This window comes from Ctenopharyngodon idella, chromosome 15 (assembly GCF_019924925.1).
Source record: "Ctenopharyngodon idella isolate HZGC_01 chromosome 15, HZGC01, whole genome shotgun sequence".
Lineage (NCBI taxonomy): Eukaryota > Metazoa > Chordata > Actinopteri > Cypriniformes > Xenocyprididae > Ctenopharyngodon > Ctenopharyngodon idella.
The window spans coordinates 3,260,688-3,283,040 of record NC_067234.1 but is presented as its reverse complement, the minus strand read 5'-3'; the positions used below and the strand labels follow the sequence as shown (position 1 = coordinate 3,283,040).

Here is a 22,353-nt window from a genome sequence, read left to right as displayed (position 1 = left end):
TGGTCATACTGCATCATTTGCAACTGTATCTGCTTAATGCAAAACTAGCTGAAAGCATTATTGAGTTGAGAACAGCAGTAAAATAATATTTTTGAGTTGCAACTTAGTCTGTTCAGTGTTCAGTTTTATGGTCTTAATGTTGCATGTGAATTGTGCATCAGATTTTTTGCTGACAAAGCCTTTAAACCTACCAGACATAATTTGAGCTGTAGGCAGCCAAAAGAAAAAAAAAAAAAAAAAAAAACCTTTGTTGGGTTAAATGTATTCTTGTTTATTCTTACACTTTAAGTAAAAGTATAATTTTTTGTTAAAATACTCTTTTTTTTTTTTTTTTTTTTTTTTTTTTTAAATACATAATGTAAAACATACATACATCATGCATTTTATACATAAAATAGAGAACAGGACATGATGCCCCCTGGTGGCATCATGGTAAGAATGAGCAACTCCTTGTATCATAACCTCTGAATTTGCAAAGGTTTATTCCCCATAATTCAGACAAATAAAATCAGATTATGCTTTAAACATGATTTAGCCTAATCTTGAGCATGATTAACAATGGACTGGTAACTAAGGTTCCAATCTGAACAACAATAATACGATTCATCCTGAAAAATCAGAGCTGTAATAACTATCCAAAAATAATTTTAAAGACAATTCAAGAAAATCATTCCTTTCCAACTCCCAGTGAGGTGTTAACCGCTGCAACCAGATTGAGTCAGGGAGTTGAATTTGTGAACTGAATGAGATGGATTTCTGAATGAATCTCTTTTCTTTGTGCAGAGAATGTGACCAATGCAACAACCCAGACAGAACCCTTATCAGGCATTGAAATCTTCAATATATTCATATATTTTGTCGTCTTCGCTCTGGGTATCGTTGGAAATGGGCTCGTCATATTTGTGACTGGCTACAAAATGAAGACGACCGTCAACTCCATTTGGTTTCTCAACTTGGCGATTGCAGACTTCATCTTCATCTTAGTGATCATCCTTTACATTGTTACTGCCTTTAACAAGATGGCTTGGCACTTCGGTGACTTCATGTGCAAGTTTGTCAGCTTTGTGACGGTGCTTAACATGTTTGCCAGCATTTTTTTGCTGACCGCTATCAGTCTCGACCGATGCCTGTCCACATGGGTGATTGTTTGGGCTCAAAACAAACGAACTCTGGTCAAAGCGAGGATCATCTGTGCACTCGTGTGGGTTTTATCCATCCTCTGCAGCATTCCCTTTGTCATCAACCGCTTTGTAATGAATAAACGATGCATTTATAATCCAGAACTCTTCAAGCCTCTGGTCATATATAGGTTGATGGTGGGTTTTCTCATCCCCTTCCTGATCATTGCATCTTCATACATTGCTATCGGAGTGCGGGCCAAACATCTCAAAAGAGGAAAGAAGCTTAAGCCTTTCCGTGTCATTATATCTGTGATCATGGCCTTTTTCATATGCTGGTTTCCTTTTCATGTTCAACAGCTGTGTACTGTAATTGCCCATGAGAATAATTGGAGTGACTTTATTATAGAAGTAATAAATGCCATAGGACCTTTTGTAAACTGCCTGGTTCATCTCAACAGCTGTCTGAACCCCATTCTCTATGTGTTCATGTGTGAGGAGTTTAAGAAGAAGCTTAAACAGTCTCTGCTGCTGGTGCTGGAGTCAGCGTTTGCTGAAGAACATCTTTCTTTCCGATCATCTCGCCCTTCCACTTGTTCTGGCCTCTGAGTCACAGGGTCTCAAGATGAACAACACAACCATCTTGTCAACAAACGAGTACAACAAAACAAGCTTTTAGAAGATCAGTCCTGAAGATATTCATTCCTTGTATTAGACTGAAGTGGTCCAATATAGCGTATTAACAAGCTCTCCACTTTGCTCCCATGCCAGATCAGGTTCAAAGCCATATTTGTTCTGAAGAAAATCTAAAGATGTAATTTATGTGCCATTAAAATTACTTTTCAGACAGGAGAACACACCCAGTTTTGCATTGGTTGGTCAAACAGATAATCCCGCCCCAAACTCACACCATTGGTTGACTCACTGTGTTGTTGCATCTATAGTGGTTGGGATGCTAAAATGTTTTGTATTGTTTATGCTTTTTGTGGGAAACATACAAATGTGTTGTGTACTTGTCTCTGCTTGTTTAAGAGCCTTTGGGGAAATATTTAAACGTTGAAAAATATTTTCAACATATTTTTTCTTGTTTTACCTTTTTACTGCATTTCATTTTTATTGACATTAAGCCACATTTGTAATAGGCTTCTGTTAATTTAGTGCTACTATATATTTTGCTAATATTTATTCATTCACCAAAACTGAAGAAATTCCTCCTGAAACATTCTGTCTCTAATCTTCAGACAATCTGTCTTTTTTTTTTTTTTTTTTAAGAACATTTTTTATGCTAAATTCTGTTTACTTTTGCTTTTATTTTTAGGCATAACACAAAAGTCACAGTGTTAAACCTACCATGATTTTACTATGGCAACTAATTATGTTTTACAGGGCAGCTCCAACACTGGCTATATTATATGGGCTCTATTATTGTAATATGAAGAATAAATAAAATAAAGTAGCATAAATCCATCCATCCATCACCACATGATCAAAGCTAATTATTTTCCATGAGTTATACACTGAATGGAGAAACCTGGGTTCTTTATGCAAGAGCAGTGTTTACCAACCCTGAACCATAAGCACCATAAATCATCAAGTCTGAAGTGTGTTTCTGTAGTAAAATCAACAACACATTGCATTACCCAAATACAATTCCTCTTATGGCGAATGCTAGTAAAGCAGGTGTTGAATGAAAATAGAAACCAGACAACAAAATAAATGCTATCTTACAATTGATTGCTCAAGGAGACGTTTTATATGTCTTAAAGGAACACTCCACCTTTTTTTTGAAAATAGGCTCATTTTCCAACTCCCCTAGAGTTAAACAGTTGAGTTTTACCGTTTTCGAATCCATTCAGCCGATCTCCGGGTCTGGCGGTACCACTTTTAGCATAGCTTAGCATAGTTCATTGAATCTGATTAGACCGTTAGCATCTCGTTAAAAAATGACCAAAGAGTTTCAATATGTTTCCTATTTAAAACTTGACTCTTCTGTAGTTACATCATGTACTAAGACCGACGGAAAATGAAAAGTTGTGATTGAGTTTACATCTTATTTTTTGGTCTTTATTAATTACAATTCCACAATTTACAATTACAGCTTTTAACAGACATCAACTCACATTTGTTAATATTTAAATAGAGACCTGAAGCTCTGGAAAAGAGATCAATCAATCTTAAAGCTAAAGGAATTTGAGAGGCATCATTTAAAAACAAAGTGGTTTGAGAGGCATAATTTAAAAACAATAATTTGTCTATCGTCAATTGTTATACCTTGTAAATTACATTAGTATTTATTTTGATTAATAGATTCAAAAAAAGATTTGGCAGAATTATCACAATATCTTGATGTATATAAGTTACTATAGAATTTGGAGCAAAAAGAAGCTACGTCCATAGGATTATCGAGAACTTTATCATTTGTACGCAGACGATCAATAGAAGCGTTCACAGCATTGGATCTTTCCAACCTAAAAAAATAGGCTGAATTCTGCTCTCCTTCTTCCAGCCATTTTTTTCTTGATCTAACATAGGCTCCTTTAGCTGTGGATCTATACATGTAGTCTAATTTATTTTGTAGTTTGGAATATTGAATACTTTGAATGTCTGTCATTGGTTCCTTAAATAATAAAGCAGAAAGTTGTGAAAGAACTTCATCCTCTATTAATCTTTTTTGCTTTGCTATATCACTTCCAAATTTTCTTAAGAATTTACCTAATTCATACTTTAAAAGCTCCCAATTACGTCCATAATTATTTTGTGATTTAGCCCTTTCCCAGTAAATTTGGATTAGTTGCTTGAATCTGTTGCTTGACCTTTTCGTATTTAAGAAGGGAGTTATTTAATTTCCAGAGCAACGGTTTGGAGGTAGGAATTGCTAATTGCGATAAATTAACTACCATATGAATAGCATTGTGGTCAGTCAGTGGGCTATTGCTAATATTAATAGAGATATTATTACTACTTAATGTTTTAGAAATCAACCAATAATCAATTTTTGATCGCCTTGAACGGTCTTTGTTACTCCAGGTGTACTGTATTACATACATCTGGATACATTTCTCTCCAGATGTCAACTAAGTCAAATTTATCTATAAATGCTACAAGATTTGAATTTGGATAAACTGCTTTCCTTGGAGGGTACCTATCTAGCATATTATTCAGTTATGTTAAAATCACCTCCCAAAATCAAAAGGCAGTAGGATATTTACCTAATGCATATGAGAGTTTTTGATCTAGCGTGTTAAAGAAATCACAGTTTTCTGCTGTTTGCTTACTGGAGATGCGAACTATTTGGAACGATTCAGTCCGATTTGGTGAACTGGTTCGACCGGTTCACTGAAAAGAACCGGTTAAAAAGAACGATTCGTTCGCGAACCGGACATCACTAATTTGAATCATAACGAGTACGGGCTTTGACTGTGACGGTCGCTGCTGAGAATGAAGATAAAGGGCTAAATTTGGATCTGTTCCTTACAGACGTATGTATTCTAAAGATTTGGAGTACAGCGAACAAATAAAATTGATGCGATTTGTGAACTTATTTTGAGCTTTGGTGTATCTTATGGTTGTATTGTCAGTCGCTGCATAGGAGAAAACGCCTTGTCTCACAAGCAAACAAACTAAATATTACAAAATGGTTAAACAATTACAGAAATTTTATTCATTTCAAAGTGTAGTCTTGTTTAACATTATGTAATCCGTCGAAACGAGTTTGCAGCACAAGTCATGAACAGAAATGTAAGATGAGTAAACTGCATTCAATAAATTCGACTAAAAACATGTATTGATATGACAATCAAGTACAACAAATTTAAAACATTAATGCCACGATTTTAATATTTATTATTTTTATTGCTGTTAATACGTAAGTATTTTTATGTTTTAGTGCTATAAATACGTCAATATTGTACGTATGAACATGTAAGTAAATGTACGTGTGGTAGAACCACACTTTCCGTAAAATACACACGTATTCTCATGAGATCACGTTGAATTATTGTATCTGCATATAGCTATTGCAGTATGAGTCAAACGACTTAAAAGGAAAAAAACAGCTCAGGCCTTTTTGGGTCATAGCTGTGGTCCTGTGGTATGTTGGCTTCTGACATATGTTTTTTACTTTTATATAGCATTTACATAAATGTTTCCCATTAAATGTGCAGTTTCACAAGTGTGTTGACCGTCAGGGACACAGACGGAGGCAGGCAAGTGCAAAACAGGTGTTTATTTAAACAGAGGCATGGACACTGGCAAACGGTGAATGCAGGTGAGTCAATGATCAAGCACTTTGGAACAGTCACTTAGCTAGAGAATTAATAGATGAATGTCTTTGCAGGTGAGGGATCCACGGGGAATGGATAGCAGAAGACGGATGGAAGAGGATACGGGATTCTCAGGTGAGTAACAGGTAAGGAGTCCGTGAGACATAATGCTTGCCATAGACATTTTACTTTCCAATGACGAGATCAGACAATGTGGTGGAGTGAACATGGGGCTTATGTAGTGGTGTGCTGATGAGTGTTAACAATGGTGATAGCTTGCAGGTGCAGGTGATTGGTGAGTGAGTGCAGGTGAGAAACCAGAGGGATGCTGGGAAATGGAGTGCAGGGAAGGTGAGACAGATGGTGACTGTGACATAGAGAGGACCTATTATGCTTTTTTACTTTTTCAACTTTCTTTAGTGTGTAATATTGCTATTTTAGCATGAAAAAGGTTTGCAGGTATAAAGCACTATTCACTCCAAAGGGAGTTATTCTCTATATTCCGAACTGGGAACTGGTAAACGTGATTTCACCAAGTACAACATGTTCTTGGATCAACATTTTTGTTGATCCTGGAACAACATTCCAGTCAACCAATCAGATTTGAGGGACAAGTTTACCATTTATGTCAAGTTTAGGCTTACAACCTCGGTTAGGTGCTTCCACAACAGTGTTATTCAACTATCATTTCCCTCTGATTTTAGGGATAAGTTATGGGTAGGGTTAGGTTTAGGGGTTGGGAAAAGGTTAGGAATAAATTTTCGGTTAGGAATGTTGTTCCAGGATCAACAAAATATGTTGATCCAGGAACATGTCTTACTTGGCAAAATCACGGTGACCCTACAGAGAACGGTCAAAGCATTGCAAATACGACAACATTTTAATGCATTGCAGGAAGACTGTCAATAAGAACAGTGGCTTGCACAGACCTCCGTGTAGAAATCGCGTTCTTAAATCACGGTCCGGGGGCACATCGATATGACCACTTTCACGATTAAAGAGGCAAGGGCTCAAGCCATTTTAGGCAATTTAGAAATCCTGGACAGGACGTGTCCTGGGAAAATGGCACATATGGTCACCCTGATCTATAACAAAAATACAAATAAAATTACATAAAATTCCTAAATGCAAACAAGTCATTTGACAACATTATTTAGACAATAAAGAAACAAAATGCATGTGCCATGGTGGAATAAATAATTGGAAATAAGGAAATGATTTTAATCAAACTATATGTTGATGAAAATAATACGAGGACCATACAAGTGCTAGTTATTAAAAATAATGCATTAATGTTTTTGAAAAAATATGAAACTTTTTTAATACTACAGTAATAGTAAACATCTTTAATGACTGTTTGAAATATCATTGCTGTTTGAACTGCATGCGCACGCTGAAGCTGAAGAGAATGAATACCCGTAAACTGAAGCTAGAAGATTAATAACTCAACGGAACACATCCTATATAAGATAATTCAGATATTTATACAAAATAAAAAATATTACAACTAGTATTTGCACAAAATCACGCACAGATGAACTTGAACTAAGTAACGTAGTCAGAATAATGTACCTGTTGTGGATACGTTCTTCCTGTAACAACACGCCGAAACACAGCAACTAAGCCCAAATAGTTCACGTTTTATTGCAATAGTGTATACAATTATAATGTTATGAATAAGACAGCCCCAATCATAGATATTAATGTTTTGCGTTGCTGTTTGAGAGGAAGATGATCATCAGTATTGTACTAAATCAGTACAATAAAGCTCTGCAGGTTATTAACCTCAACGAAACGCATCCTATGAGATTAATCAGATATTTATAGGCTACATAAATTTAATATTACGACTTTTATCTGCACAAAATGACGCGAATGCACAAGTGAAGCTTGAACTAGTTATGTGTTAATCAGAATGATTTCCTGTAGTAAACTTGCTCTTCCCACAACAACGCGCTGAAACAACAACACAGAGAATTCACAAGGTTTTATTTCAATAGTGTACACGATTATAATGTTATGTAAATGACAGTCCCACTAGTTATTAATGTTGTGCATTGCTGTTTGGCTGCCAGTGGTGTGGTCCCTTCTGATTGAAGCCAACAATTCCCTGGTCTCATTGTTAATACGTAGGTATTAATACGTAACTTTCAAGGACACAAAACGTACATTTTTGTACGTTTAGAAAGGTGCTAAAACGTACAATATTGACGTAATTATGGCACTAAAACGTAAAAATACTTACGTTTTTACAGAGAAACGAATCTTATCATGTCTTAAAGATATATGTATAATTTCCCTTTTATCGTTTTGTAGATAAATGTAAGATCCCTAAACCCCATCCCGAACCTAAAAACCTACCCATTTTATACAGAATGTTAAAAGAATAAAACATAATGGGCAGAAATGTGTAGGAAAATGACCATTTTAGTAAAAATATAACATTAAAACGATATTTTGAGCCACTAATCATACACCTATCCCTAAACCTGCCCATAACCATTTCTTTAAACTACCTACTAATATAAATAAAAGAGTGACAGACAAACAAGCGTAATCACAATCATTTTATTTATTTATGTATTTATTTTTTTTGCGAAAATGTCAAAAGTGGTACCAAAAGTAGTTCAAATGATGATGAGTTCCAGTCAGTCTTCTCTGGCGGTAATAGTTTTTATAGGGTACAGAGCAGAATTTAACTTATTAATCCATGAAAATATGATGAATCCGGCTTCTCTCCGTGAAGGCGCGACACTCATTTCACATGTCAATCCACTGAAACACGGCATGTCGCAATCTGTGACGAAGCAGGTGAGAACCAATGAGCGTTTGATATCAGTGCCGTAAACCATGTCGTAACACTTCTCGAGGGTGGCGCCACTTTCAAATTTGAATCATAACGAGCGCGAGCTTTGACTGTGATGGTCGGTGTTGCTGAGAATGAAGAGGAAGATCGATGGATAAAGGGCTGAATTTGGATCTGTTCCTTACAAACATATGGATTCTAAAGATTGGGAGTACAGCGAACAAATAAAATTGATGTGATTTGTGAATTTATGTTGTGTTTTGGTGTATCTTATGGTTGTATTGTCAGTCACTGCATAGGAGAAAACGCCTTCTGTGTCGCACAGCAAACAAACTAAATATTACAAAATGGTTAAACAATTACAGAAAATTTATTCATAAGGTTTTAAATTGTAGTCTTGTTTAACATTATGCAATCCTCTGAAACGAGCAGCACAAGTCACGTACAAAAATGTTATTTCATATTAAGTAGATGAGTAAACTGCTTTCAATAAATTCGACTAAAAACAAAATTAAATCATTAAAGCCACGATTTTAATATTAATACATGGGAATTCATATACATTCACACTTTACGTTACATGATTTACGTTTTTATTGCTGTTAATACGTAAGTATTTTTACGTTTTAGTGCTATAAATACGTCAATGTTGTACGTTTTTGTGTGTATGAAAACGTAAGTAAATGTACGTGTGGTAGAACCACAATTTACGTAAAAATACACACGTATTCTCATGAGATCACGTTGGCCGATCTAACTCCTTTGGGATCGAATAAAATTGTAGTTTGTGGTTTCTCTGATGACTGTTGTTACAGCTAACAGCACCACATATCCCAGGCATATTGTAACCTTGTTGTGAACTTTCTAGGAGTTTTTCTCTTATCTCCCTCTGGTAGTTGTAGCTGCTGTAACCATAGACCGAAACAGGTCGCGCAGCTGTGACCAGACACAAAAATGGCGGCGATAAACACAGTGACGTCACATGAAACCCATGGATTAACAAGCTTGATTTTCCAATCAGTGATTGGCTCTTTTACTTAGAAGGCGGGACGTATTCCGCCATATTGCACGTTGCAGTTTCTCCCATTCATGACTAATAGGAGTGAACCGTCTTTCTATATCTATAGTCTTTGTTAGTACACTACTCCATGACCTGAGCTGGGTGTGTCCAATAAGGGTGACATTCAAAAGGTGCAGGAGGGTTCAGGAATGGTTTGACTGCAGTGCACTAATAAAAATTACTCTAAATGATTCTTTATTTATTTTTTTTTTTTTTACAGCCGTCAACTAAAGAAACAAAAGAGTCAAAGAAGTCTATTGTGATCACAGATTCTTCTGATGAGAACCATGTACGAGCAGAAAAGAAAAAGTACAGAAAGGGAAGCAAGAAGACCAAAAGAGACAACTCAACTTCTAGCTCCTTCCAGTCCTCATCTTCCTCAGATTCTTACTCTTCTTTATCACCTCACAAGACTAAGAAGAACAAGAAGGGAAAGAAAGCACAGAAAAGTGCAAAAAGCAGAAGAGGTGTGTTCAATGGCCTTTTAGCATTATTTTAATGTGCACTTTACTGCACTTTGTGCTTGCTTCACTTCCATTACAAAAATTCAAGTATTTGAAATTCCTGTAAATGTTGATAACATGAAAATATGTGACCAATAGGACATTGGCTCAATTTAAAAAATTTTAGTGTAGTGCAAAAGTAAATTAACAGTCTATTTTAATAATTTGTATAGTATTATATTATACTGTTATATATTATTATACTCCGAAGCCCTCAAATATGTATGGGTGGCTGTGGTGCTACTCCCATGTAAGGTCTAGATAGATAGATAGATAGAAATGCTCAGATTAGATAGATAGATAGATAGATAGATAGATAGATAGATAGATATGCTCAGATTAGATAGATATCCCATGTAGAGTCTCCCTATATGCTTTGAGAATAACTATAAAATGATGATGTGGATTTTAGTGTTATAAAAAGGCATTGAGTGACATTTTTTTTTTTTTTAATGATGTACTGTAATCTAGAAATTTTGTTCTTTGTCAGTATTTTTACCAGCAAGTCATAGGAAGATACAAAAAATTCCTGAAGTACCTGTCAAAAGGAGCAACCAAAACGGAGGCATACCAAAAGTGCGGTGTGGATAGGAAGACGATTGTCGATACGTCTGCCATTGCTGAGTTGGAAGCCTGTGACATCACAGCGTACAATAAATTACATGCTGCCTTTCAAAAAGGGCAAAAGCTGTCCGACTTTGCAGACCGTTGCCAGCAGTTGTGCACACAGGAACCAGTGTGCACTGCCATTGAGGAATAAAAGAGAAATGGAGAGCTTATAGACATTCCACAAAAGAATAAATAACATGTTACCAATGGCTGTGTGTACATTTCTAATGTACATTCTCAGTTTATCTTTACAATCTAATTGTGTTGAAGGTTTTTTTTTTTTTTTTGTTAAATTTAGCCACCATGTTTGGCTCAGTTTTTTATCACATTTTGTTGAATGCGTTAATGTTGTTTCATTCCAAAATACAGAATTTTGCTTAGTTTATGGCTAGGTTTCGTCATTGTGCCAAATTTAATTTAATTTAGAATGTTCAGACATCATATTTTGCACAGTGCTATATTCTTGCACACACAGTTGTGCATTATTTGCATAATGCACTATTTTCTTTTATGATCCTTTGGAAATGTTTCAGTGCTTATAATTAAAAAAAAAAGTTAGACCCAATCACTGCAGTTGTTTTATGTTGCACAGTTCCTGTGGGGTGACACATTAGTGAAGGGTTAACATGTTTTTCACTTTAAAATAATGGTCTAGATCACTAGAACGCTTGAGTAATTACTAATTAGTGAGGTGTTGACATGGATTTCACAAGTAATGTAAGTTTAAATTTAATTTTATATCTGAAACATACCGTACAGCCATACCTTTCTTTGAGCCACTAATGATATTCTAACAAACATTGTAATCTGTAAGATGTAGTTTTGTGCTTAATGCAACACAAATGCAGCCATTGTCTTCATTAAGAATGCAAATTGTTTGTGACAAGAGAACATCAATGTTTATATTCATATCCTGAAGAAAAGTCCTCCCCAGGCTACTGTTACTTAAAGGTAGGTCTTTTGGAGTTGGAGACATATTTAACGGACACTGAACAGAGCTCATAATAGTGAACTAATCCAATCAAGAGCATGTCAGCATCACTTCCTAATTGTTTAAAATTTTAATCAAATTTTCATTATTAGTATTATTCTATGTTTAAGTTTTAAATAAACAACATGTACGAACTAACCTGTAGCTAACATATTTGGGGGGATATAATATTAATAATTCGTTTCCACAATGAACCCATTTGAGGCGCAAGCTTCTGAAATGTTATGACCATGTTAAGAGTAAAAAAAAAGACAATTGTTCACTTTTCAGGGCATGTTACTTTTGTGATTAGTAATTAATTGGTTATTCTTTATTAATTGGTCATAGTTAACAAGTAGTTCTCAATGAGAATATATTTATTTAGTAATTATCGAATACCTAATAAGGAACTATCTTTGTACTAAATTTGCTATTGCTTACTGCTTAGTTAATCTTGCTTCAATTTTAGTTAATAGTATTAAGTTCAGTGTTAATGTAGTACTACCTATTACTTCCTGCATAGTTACCTGTTAACAACGGACCATTATTCTAAAGTGTTACCGATATTTCATTAGCAAGAATTGCTGAAATGTGCCGTCATTCTAAGAACCATATACCATGCAAAAACTGCAACAATCTAATTCAGAAAATTTGATCTGATTGGTTTTAAACCATTATTAATTAAAATGAACTTTCCCGAGGAGGTGAAGGTGTCTGTTGCCTAATCATCACCACGAGGACAGGAAACAGACTGGACAGACACCGGATAGTCTGCTTCAATCTCGTTCTTGTGATACATGGAAGTTAAAGCCCGCAGAAAATATAGTGCAGTTGTTTCAACCTCCGTTTTCAAGTTGAAACAACAATTATACTTGTTCATTCAACTTTTAGCCTAGTTGAGGACAACATTTTTCTTGTTGTCTGGACAATCTATAAAAATGTGGTTATGTCCACACACACACACACACACACACAAAAGTTTGAAATAACTAAATCACTAAATTATTTTTACTGTGTAGTCATTAGTCAATAATATATAATTTTTATGTTAAAAATAGATTATTGATTTTTTTCCCATGGGATTTTCAAACAATGTTGTAAAGCAAAGGCAAACATATCATACATTTCAGTTCATTATAGGTAAAAGAAACATTAGTTCAGAATTATGGGCCTATTGATTGTTTGTGGTCTTGAGAAACACATGAAAATGAAATACAAATACCATCATGGTACAGGCAAGGGAAGAGGAGCTGAGGATCTCAATTGCTGAAGATTTAGTTTATTTACAAAGAAAAAAAATAATAAAAAATTGTGATACACAGATGAATTGTTCACCACAAGACTAGTAATGTGCACTAACAAAGTAAATAGGGTCAATTTTGATTTCATGCTGACTTCAAATACATGGTTAAATGAAAAAGCAAAGAAGACTGAACACAATCAGTTAACCAATAAGTAACCATATGCCAACTAACAAGAACAAAGGGAACAGAAACTAAACACAGGAAGGAAACGGAACCCAAGGAAAAACAACACGGAGTCCGCACCTAGAGCATAACTGTTACAAATAGGCCTACACAATACAATTACCAATTTCTGGTTGTTAATAAGGCATGCATGTCAGCTATTTATACATTTATGGCACAGTAAATCTATATATTTTTGTTGTTGTTGTTGTTGGCACATCAGCTTCCATCATCCATCCTCACAAAAAAACAGTATTTTGTCTACACAGCTTCTTTATACATTAAATACATTGTATTTTCCTTTTTTTGTAAATGTAATTTAATAAATGTAAATATTGGACTCTGTGAATGTTTCATTTAACCCTCAAGTGTCAAAGATTGGGTCATTTCATTTCTATTCCTGTTCCACTCTGCGAATGAGATTTGCGTTTGGATTGGGAATGTTGTGAGAGGAGAGCCAGGTGTTCCTCTGCGAATGCACTCTCGAACACCATCACTAAAGACTGCTTGAGCTTTTTCTGAAAATCTTCACACATGAATACGTACAAGAAGGGATTCAGGCAGCTGTTCAGGTAGGCAAGACTGATTATAAAGAGCTCTATCTGGTCGAAAACCTTCTTGAAGCTGTTCAGCTCGTCTGATGGGTTTGTCGCATTCATTTCACGCAACCACACTTCAATGAATTTGTAAACATAAAAGGGAAGCCAGCAGAAGAAGAAGGACAGGATTACAGCCAGGATAATACGGAAGGGTTTTAGTTTATTTTTTTTCCGGAGGTGCTTAACTCGTACTCCGATCGCCACATATGAAGCGGAGATTATGACAAACGGGAGGAGAAAACCCACCACAAAACGGTACACTACCTGCCTCTTGTATGTTTCTAGTTTCTGAATGCCAAGTATGCACTTTGTTTGTTGTGCAGAAATGGACGTTTTCCGAGAGATGACTAAAGGCAGGCTACAAGCGACTGATGCTAACCAAATAAGCAGGCAAATTATCCTTGCTTTCAGGACTGTTCGTTTGGTCCTGGCCCACACCACCACCCAGGTGGACAGGCAGCGGTCCAAACTGATCGCTGTCAGCAGGAAGGTGCTGGCAAACATACTCAACACGGTCACCAGGCTGTTCAAGAAGCACATAAAGTCACCAAAAGGCCAGTCGAACTCACGGTATTCTGAAATTATATTAAAGATCAGGAAGAATGAAAACAGGAAGTCTGCTACCGCCAGGTTCAGAAACCAGATGGCATTGACAGTGCTTTTCATTTTGAGGCCTGTGATGTAGATGACCAGTCCATTGCCAACAACACCAAACACACATATTATACAGTGGAGGAAAATATTGATTTTCCTTAAGGAATTTGCTGTGACATCTGCATTGCTTGTTGATGCCGTCATATTGGATGGGGCTACAGTTTGGTCTGAAGTAAGAAGAAACAAAACAATGGCTAGAAACACAAAAACAAGTATGCATGTTCATTGTTTATCTAGCCTATTTCATTAGCAATACGGAGAATAGCAACAGGATATTTCAAAATGTTGTTCATTGAAACTGCTGTATCATTTTGGTAAGAACAGCTTACTCATTTGGACTTTTTGTTGAAGAGGCTGAAAAAAATATACACAAAAAAATGTTTTAACCAATATTTTTTATCCAAACTCTATATGTAAAATCATGTTTTAACATTTGAAGCTGAATTCAACATACATAGGTTGCTTCAGGTGATGTTTAAGGACTGTTACAGGAACAAATTATAGTCCACTTAATTCATCTGGAAAGCATCAAGGAAGTAAACGTGAGAAAACTAAAAAAAACTTTTTAAGAAAAACAAAAAAATACTAAGTGTAAATAAATAAAAACATAATGCAGAAACTGTTAAACATGTTAAAACATTTAAACTAAAAAAAAAAAAAAAAAGAGCCTTATGTGAAAAGTTTAATCTTACCAGTTCTCTCTGTAAATAATAAGTAATGCGAGTTGATTGGAAACCGGTCAGTATTCTTTACTCATCATCCCCTAGCACTCTTAAATATCCTTGTAAGGCTAAAAGAGGAGGGGACGCTCTTTTTGCGTATCATATTTACTGGAAACCCAGAAATTGCAATTGCATATTCAATTGCCTAATACTTTCTGAAGTTTGTACAAGTCAAGGTCACTCTGTAATAAAACAGTATAGTCCTGTCGCGGCTCATTAGAGGGACAAACAGATCAATTAGACAATCATTCTTATGAAATAAACCATTCTTATGCCATGGGTCTCCATGACTTACGAGAGATATAATTCTAGTTAAAATCTTACATTTCAATATATGTTCGATGTTTATTAACCTGTATTGTTTTTTTAATAAGAGGAACTGTATTTCAGTAATGGCAATTCTCAATGCGTTGTTGATTTTACTACAGACACACACATCAGACTTGATGATTTATAGTGCTTATATGGTTCAGGGTTGGTAAACACTGCTCTTGCATGAAGAACCCAGGTTTCTCCATTCACAGTGTAAGTCATGGAAAATAATTGGCTCTGGTGATGCATGGAGAGATTTATGCTTCTGTATTTTATTTATTCTTCATATTACAATAATAGAGCCCATATAATATAGCCAGTGTTGGAGCTGCCCTTCAAAACATGATTAGTTGCCATAGTAAAATCATGGTAGGTTTAAGGCTGTGACTTTTGTGTTATGCCTAAAAATAAAGTTCAGACAGAATTTAACATAAGTTTTTTTTTTTTTTTTTTTTTTGTGTATTTATTAAAAAAAAAAAAAAAAAAAAAATGAAGATTGCAGACAGAATTTCTTCAGTTTTAGTGATTGAATAAACATTAGAAAATGTATAGTAGCACTAAATTAACAGTAGCCTATTACAAATGTGGCTTAATGTCAATAAACATGAAATGCAGTAAAAAAAAACAAAAAAAAAAAACACTGAAAATATTTTTCAATGTTTAAATATTTCCCCAAAGCCACTTAAACAAGCAGAGTCAAGTACACAACAAAACAAAAAGCATAAACAATACAAAACATTTTAGCATCCCAACCACTATATGTCACAATACAGAAGGGTCAGAGACGGCAGGTAACAGATAATGGTTGTTTATTGACACAGCAGAGACAACAGTGCAGCAGGTGAGTAAATGGATGATGTTGGGGTGAATGATGAGTGATAGTTAAGTGATACTGTCCTTTGTGGCTCGTAGAGATGATGATCCTGGATGACGATAGTGAGACGAGATGCTGGAGACTGAAGACACTCACACACAGACATGGAACACAGGAGGAGACTTGGAAACGCTGGAGACAGGTAAGTATAACAGCAGGAGTCCTTGAGGTAAGCATGGAGGTAAGTCCTAATACAAACAAGACCAGACAGTGACTGAGTGCATGTAAGTGTCTTTTGTACTGGTGGTGATTGCCATGCTGATGAGGTGCAGGTGCTTGTGATCAGTACTCTGGTGATGGAGTGCGCTGTGATTGGACGGTGTTGGAGCCTGGCGTGTCTGTGACACTATAGATGCAACAACACAGTGAGTCAACCAATGGTGTGAGTTTGGGGCGGGACTATCTGTTTGTCCAACCAATGCAAAACAGGGAGTGTGTTCTCCTGACTGAAAAATCATTTTAATGGCACATAAATTTAAATTTCTTCAGAACAAATATGGTTTTGAACCTGATCTGGCATGGGAGCAAAGTGGAGAGCTTGTTAATACACTTTATCAGACTACTTCAGTCTAATACAAGGAATGAATATCTTCAGGACTGATTTTCTAAAAGCTCGTTTTGTCATCCTTGTTTGTTGACGAGATGGTTGTGTCGTTCGTCTTGAGACCTTGTGATTCTGACAGGCCGTTTACAAAAGGTCTTATGTCATATATTACTTTTACAAAGTCACTCTACTCATTCTCATCTGCAATTACAGTACACAGCTGTTGAACATGAAAAGGAAACCAGCATATGAAAAAGGCCATGATTACAGATATAATGACCCTGAAAGGCTTAAGCTTCTTTCCTCTTTTGAGACGTTTGGCCCGCACTCCGATAGCAATGTATGAAGATGCAATGATCTGGAAGGGTCACCGTGATTTTGCCAAGACATGTTCCTGGATCAACATATTTTGTTGATCCTGGAACAACATTCCTAACCTTTTCCCAACCCCTAAACCTAACCCTACACATAACTTATCCCTAAAATCAGAGGGAAATGATAGTTGACTAACACTGTTGTGGAAGCACCTAACCCAGGCTGTAAGCCTAAACTTGACATAAATGGTAAACTTGTCCCACAAATCTGATTGGTTGACTGGAATGTTGTTCCAGGATCAACAAAAATGTTCCATTGGTCTCGTCAATGGAAAGTAAAACGTCTATGGCAAGCACTACGTCTCACGTACCTGGACTCCTTACCTGTTACTCATGAGATTCCCGTATCCTCTTCCATCCATCTTCCGTCGTCTGCTATCCATTCCCCGTGGATCCTTCACCTGCAAAGACATTCATCTATTAATTCTCCAGCTAAGTGACTGTTCCAAAGTGCTTGATCATTGACTCACCTGCATTCACCGTTTGCCAGTGTCCGTGCCTCTGTTTAAATAAACACCTGTTTTGCACTTACCTGTCTGCCTCCGTCTGTGTCCCTGACACTCTAAAGGATGAAAAGACCAATCAATTCAGTATGCAAACAGGTTTAAAAAAAAAAAAAACCTTTTGTTTGTTTTGGTTGACTAATAATTCTCGCTGCATACTTAATGTGGACATTGTATTCTTATTTGTTTTACAAGAGTGTTTACATTTTTACCACACATGCCTTTATTTTGAAGTCTGGAAAAGGAAGTGCAGCGGCACCCTGTGTGTTCATTGGCGCACTTTTTACGTGAAACATCATTCTGATTTAATGTTACCAGAGAAAGGATGAACTTTTGGGTACACACTGTACAAATGTTTGTTTAAAAAGGTTTCTTTCTACATCTTAGCTCCTGGCTGAAGGGCACAAGGTACCGTTTTAATTTTATGTTGTGTGGTAAACTTTGAAGGACTTTGAAGTGTTTATTTTATTGATCTCTTTCATTTGCTAATGTTGTTAGGCACAGTGTAGTATTGCCTCGTCAGTGTTTCTCTTGATTTGCACTCCAAATAGATTGTTTACAGTAAATCAGCACTATACTTGGTAATTTTATATAATTAATGTTTTTCTCTCTAAATTAAGATCATCAGCTTTACCAAAATTAATTCATTGTTAACTCAGGTGTTTCATATAAGGTAGTTAACATCGCACTCTAAAGGGAGATTGTTGTAATTAAAACAATTCATAAAATCATATAGGTTATTACATTAGCCTGTATACTAAAATGTGATTTATTGTCACATTATTTATGGTGTAAGCCTATTAATTGCAAATGTGTATTCATTTATAGGCTTATGGATATTTGTATACAATTAGCAGGCAGATGTCTAATATTGTTTGTTTGTTTGTTTGTTTTTATTCAGCTCTTACAGTGTTTTTTGGAAATTAAATTCTTTACAAACATCAGTTCCTGAGAGTAAATTGCATCTGTTCAGCCGGGAATGCTACACTCACATATATTGTAGGATAATCTTGTACTATTTTGACAGGTACAAAGAAAATATATCTCAAAAAAATATTCTATTCACCAACAAGAGCCTCAACAGATTCTTTTTAAAGTGTAATGTATGGACTGTTAATACTTCAAAATACTAACACTAATGTACCTGTTAGTGTTTGCTGATAGTAACACTGAATAAAACAAAATCACATCTTATGATTTTAAAACATATTTACTTAAAATTAAGTAAATTTAGAAAACAAATATTGGAAAACATGCAATTCACAGCAATATCACTTCTACATCAAATGTTTCATCTATATTTAGGGGTTCAAGCACAAAGTGCTGAAACCCTATTGTAATTGCTCAGATTTTTATTATTTTTCTTCTGCCGTAAAACGCATCGTGCAGCCCAAACCGTATGTGCTAGAGACTTGAAACTTTGTCAGATGATAGGACAAAAATCGAGGAGAGGTTGACAGAGTATGACCCCAATCGACCAATAGGTGGTGCTACAGCGACCAAAAGTTGAAAATCGCTAATAACTCCTAGACCGTTTATCCTAGAATCAAGTGCTTTATATTATTGGAATCCTTGGCTCAAGGCAGACAAATATATATATATCCGATTTCATTTCTGCCTGAAAATTTCTCCACCATTTTGAATTTTGTCCAAAACCTATTTTTGCGAACTAGTCCTAGGTTTTTCGCCCGATCGGAACCAAACCAGTGCAGAAATGTTCTCTGGAGTCTGAATATCAATAATTATCAAAAAAAAAAAAAAAAAGTTGAAATTTTGATTCACGGTTGTTAAAGGGCGCCAAAATGTACAATGTGGGCGGAGCCACTTTTACTAAAATGGCTATAACCCGAGAAGGAAATTAGATATTTGCACCAACCTTGGTAGACATGTGTATGGGCTCAATCTTTGGTCACGATAAAAAAAATCGCGTCGATTGGACACTAGGTGGCGCTATAACTTGAAAAAAACCTGAAAACAGCTGTAACTACGCAACCATTAGTCCGATCGACTTAAAATTTGGCATGCAGTGTCTTGGTCCAAGGGGGCATGAAAGTCTATGAGGACATTGGCGTATCTCAAAAAACATGGCCGCCATCGGCCAATGAAGTTTGAGCACCTAATAGACAAGGTTAACAGAGGCCAATTGGAACGAAACTTGGTGGGCTTGTTCGACTAATGGCCCTAAAGGTCTGTAAGAATTTTGAAAGAAATCGGCCACAAGTTGGTGCTAACGAGTTTTATGCCTCAGTAATCACGTGGTGTTTCAAAGATCCACACAATATCCATATCATTTGATAGATTTCCTCATGCTGAACAACTTTGCCTCAAGAACCAATGCTGTCAATCAAACAGTTCATTAATTATTCGCGAATATATGAAAAACCTACTTTTGCAAACTAGTCCTAGGTTTTTCGCCCGATCGGAACCAAACCAGTGTAGGACAATTCTATGGACTCTAGATCAATAATTATCAAAAAAAGTTGAACTTTACCCTTTGAGTCGCTATAACTGGGTCATTTAGAAAATGGACGTGGCTAAATATACCCAAAAGTCTATAAAACCTAAACAAAAACTCAGAACTTCACGAAAGTAGGTGAGCACATGCAGGATATGACTCTAAAGAAGCACACAGGAGATCAGACTATAGGTGGCGCTATAACTGTTAGAAAACTTAAAAAAAAAAACTTGTGTTTCAGCCAAATGCATTAAAAAAATGTATATAACTCAGGATGTCATCGACTTATTTTCATGGGATATATGGCTTTAGACTCCTGAATCCTTGCCGAGTCCAATGATACCAGACTTGCCAGGTTTCGGCTTATGGTTTGTGCCATGTTGTGATTTAGCGCTTAAAAAACGTTCGCGAATATCTTCGAAACCGTTTGTCCGATCGAGATGAAACCAGCGTAGGAAACACGGAGCCTAAGTTGGTTTACTAATTGTTAAAGACCAAATGTCAAAATTTTGATAGGAAGTGGCAAAAAAATCCAATCAAAGTCTTTCATGGGTCATTTTTTATGCTCTCATATATATAAGTGTCTATAACTTCAAAACGAAATGAGATATTTTCACCAAAATTGGCACACATATGTATGGGCACACTCTGAGGACACCCCCCAAAAAATAGTGGAGATCGGGCAATAGGTGGCGCTATAACTGTTAAAAAAATCATATTTTTCTATATTAAATTGCCTGACACTGTCATTTTGTGCCACCAGATGGCAGCAGAAGGCCACTAATATAATTCAAGGTTTCAAGGTTTTGTCATTTATAATCCCTTTAAACTATATAAATTCTTATAATAACATTAAAAATCACATTTTGTCAAGGTTTACCACTTCATTTGTTCATTTGACCTATGTTTTTGCAGTAATAAAATATAAAGTAAACTTTAGACAAAATAGACTCTGTTAAAATGAAAGTGAGCCAAAAAGAGGTCCTCTGCTGCCACCTGCTGTCTAAAATAGTAATTTTGTCATACTATTCACTAATATTGTTCTAATTCATATGTAGACTTAATAAAAATCATTATTTTAACATTTACTAACACTTTTTTGTCAAAATGCATCTACATTTAAATTAGAGTTTTACTTTTAACAGTTGTGCCACATTAAGTAAAAGAAAACTTGAAATGATGTTTTACTGAGATTTGCAGAAAACATCTTTACCATTCGTGCATTTCAAATACTGAATCTACAAGAAAATATGTGTGTGTGTGTGTGTGTGTGTGTAATCATGCTTCGATGGAAAAAGTATTATTGTTTAAACCTTTTCTTTCTGTGTGTTTGTTTTAGCATATATCATAGCTGTTCCTCTATGATTTCAGTGGTTACATGCTTGCTAAATAAGACAATTTATGCAAACGGCCTTAAATGCTTGAACCCTGATAAATGCTGCTTGCAGCTTTAATTCATATTTATTATATATATATATATAATATGTATATATATATATATTCATCTATATTTCCCCCTTACCGCCAGAAAAGCTCAAAGAATCACAAACGTATATAAGCGGCAGGTTTATTATGAAAAAAATATAAACGTTAAAAAAATGAAAAAATTAGGAGAATCAATGAATTGTGAACAAATTACTGCCATTGTGTAAATTATATGTGTAATCCATAAAAAAGTAACTGTCTGATTACGAAGATATTAATAAGTAGTTTACTCTAATTACAAGTGCTTGATTTTTGGAATCTGATTACGTATTCCAGATTACTTGTAATCCGTTACTACCCAGCTCTGTGTATAGCTATACATTGGAAATCAGAAGAACCGCCCAGTCATGCTGTATGGCTTAGAGAACTTTATGTGCCTATGGAAAAAATAATATAAAATCGGAAAAAAAAAAAAAAAAAAAAAAAGATCGATGTTTGAAAAGATTTGGGGCAGATTTGTTAAATATTTGAATAATTTGGATGTTACATTGATTGAAAATGCTGATGTGATAATGTAACCCTTCTATACTTTAACCTTTTTTATGTATTTATATATTTATTTATAATAATTTTTATCAGCTCAAGGCCTTGTAGTAACGTCCATGTAAGTGTTCTGTCTATTGAGGGGTAGGACAGGGGTGAGAGGGTGTTTAGAAAAAACAGTTTACTTGTGTACTGAACTGATTCTGTAAGTTGTTCATGTGAAAATAATAAATATATTGATTTAAAAAAAAAAAAAAAAAAAAAAAAAAAAAAAAGGTACAATTTCATCTTGATAAACAAGCTGCGGATAGGCATCATGGCCTTTTTGGAGAGTATCATGGGAAAGACGAACTTCTGGTAAGCAACATAGTAAGAAAAGTGGCAGTCATGAGATATTAATAGGCAGGTATTGCGTTAAAGTCGTCGTTTTTATTCATGCAGTTATAACTGCTTATTAATGATTTTTAATGCATTTGTAAATGACTTATTACTCATTAACAAACACCTTTATAAACCCTTTACAAAGGGAACCTAAAGTTGTAGACTGCAAAAAA

At 35.3% G+C, this 22,353-nt stretch overlaps 3 protein-coding genes across 5 annotated transcripts in view; 2 read left to right on the top strand and 1 right to left on the bottom strand.

Annotated features, from left to right (window-relative positions):
• The window catches only part of LOC127496312 (C3a anaphylatoxin chemotactic receptor-like), a 154,368-nt gene extending 150,643 nt beyond the window's left edge, over positions 1 to 3,725 (top strand). The window contains exon 2 of the mRNA XM_051864208.1: positions 784 to 3,725. Within this exon, the coding sequence (XP_051720168.1) occupies positions 784 to 1,727 (944 nt within the window). The 3' untranslated portion in view covers positions 1,728 to 3,725. The remainder of the gene's footprint in view (positions 1 to 783) is intronic.
• The window catches only part of LOC127496308 (C3a anaphylatoxin chemotactic receptor-like), a 100,028-nt gene that overhangs the window by 1,217 nt on the left and 76,458 nt on the right, over positions 1 to 22,353 (top strand). The gene's annotated exons all lie outside the window — the stretch shown is intronic.
• Positions 12,592 to 15,134, bottom strand: LOC127496309 (C3a anaphylatoxin chemotactic receptor-like). 2 transcript variants are annotated; one of them, XM_051864203.1, is made up of 4 exons: positions 14,740 to 15,134; positions 14,502 to 14,565; positions 14,377 to 14,401; positions 12,592 to 14,214 (listed from the first exon to the last, which is right to left on the bottom strand). In XM_051864203.1, exons 3-4 carry the CDS (start codon positions 14,378 to 14,380, stop codon positions 13,178 to 13,180), a joined length of 1,041 nt encoding a protein of 346 aa, XP_051720163.1. In that variant the 5' UTR covers positions 14,381 to 14,401; positions 14,502 to 14,565; positions 14,740 to 15,134; the 3' UTR covers positions 12,592 to 13,177. The 2 variants fall into 2 exon arrangements, with proteins under 2 accessions (XP_051720163.1, XP_051720164.1); XM_051864204.1 differs by having other exon boundaries at positions 14,377 to 15,134.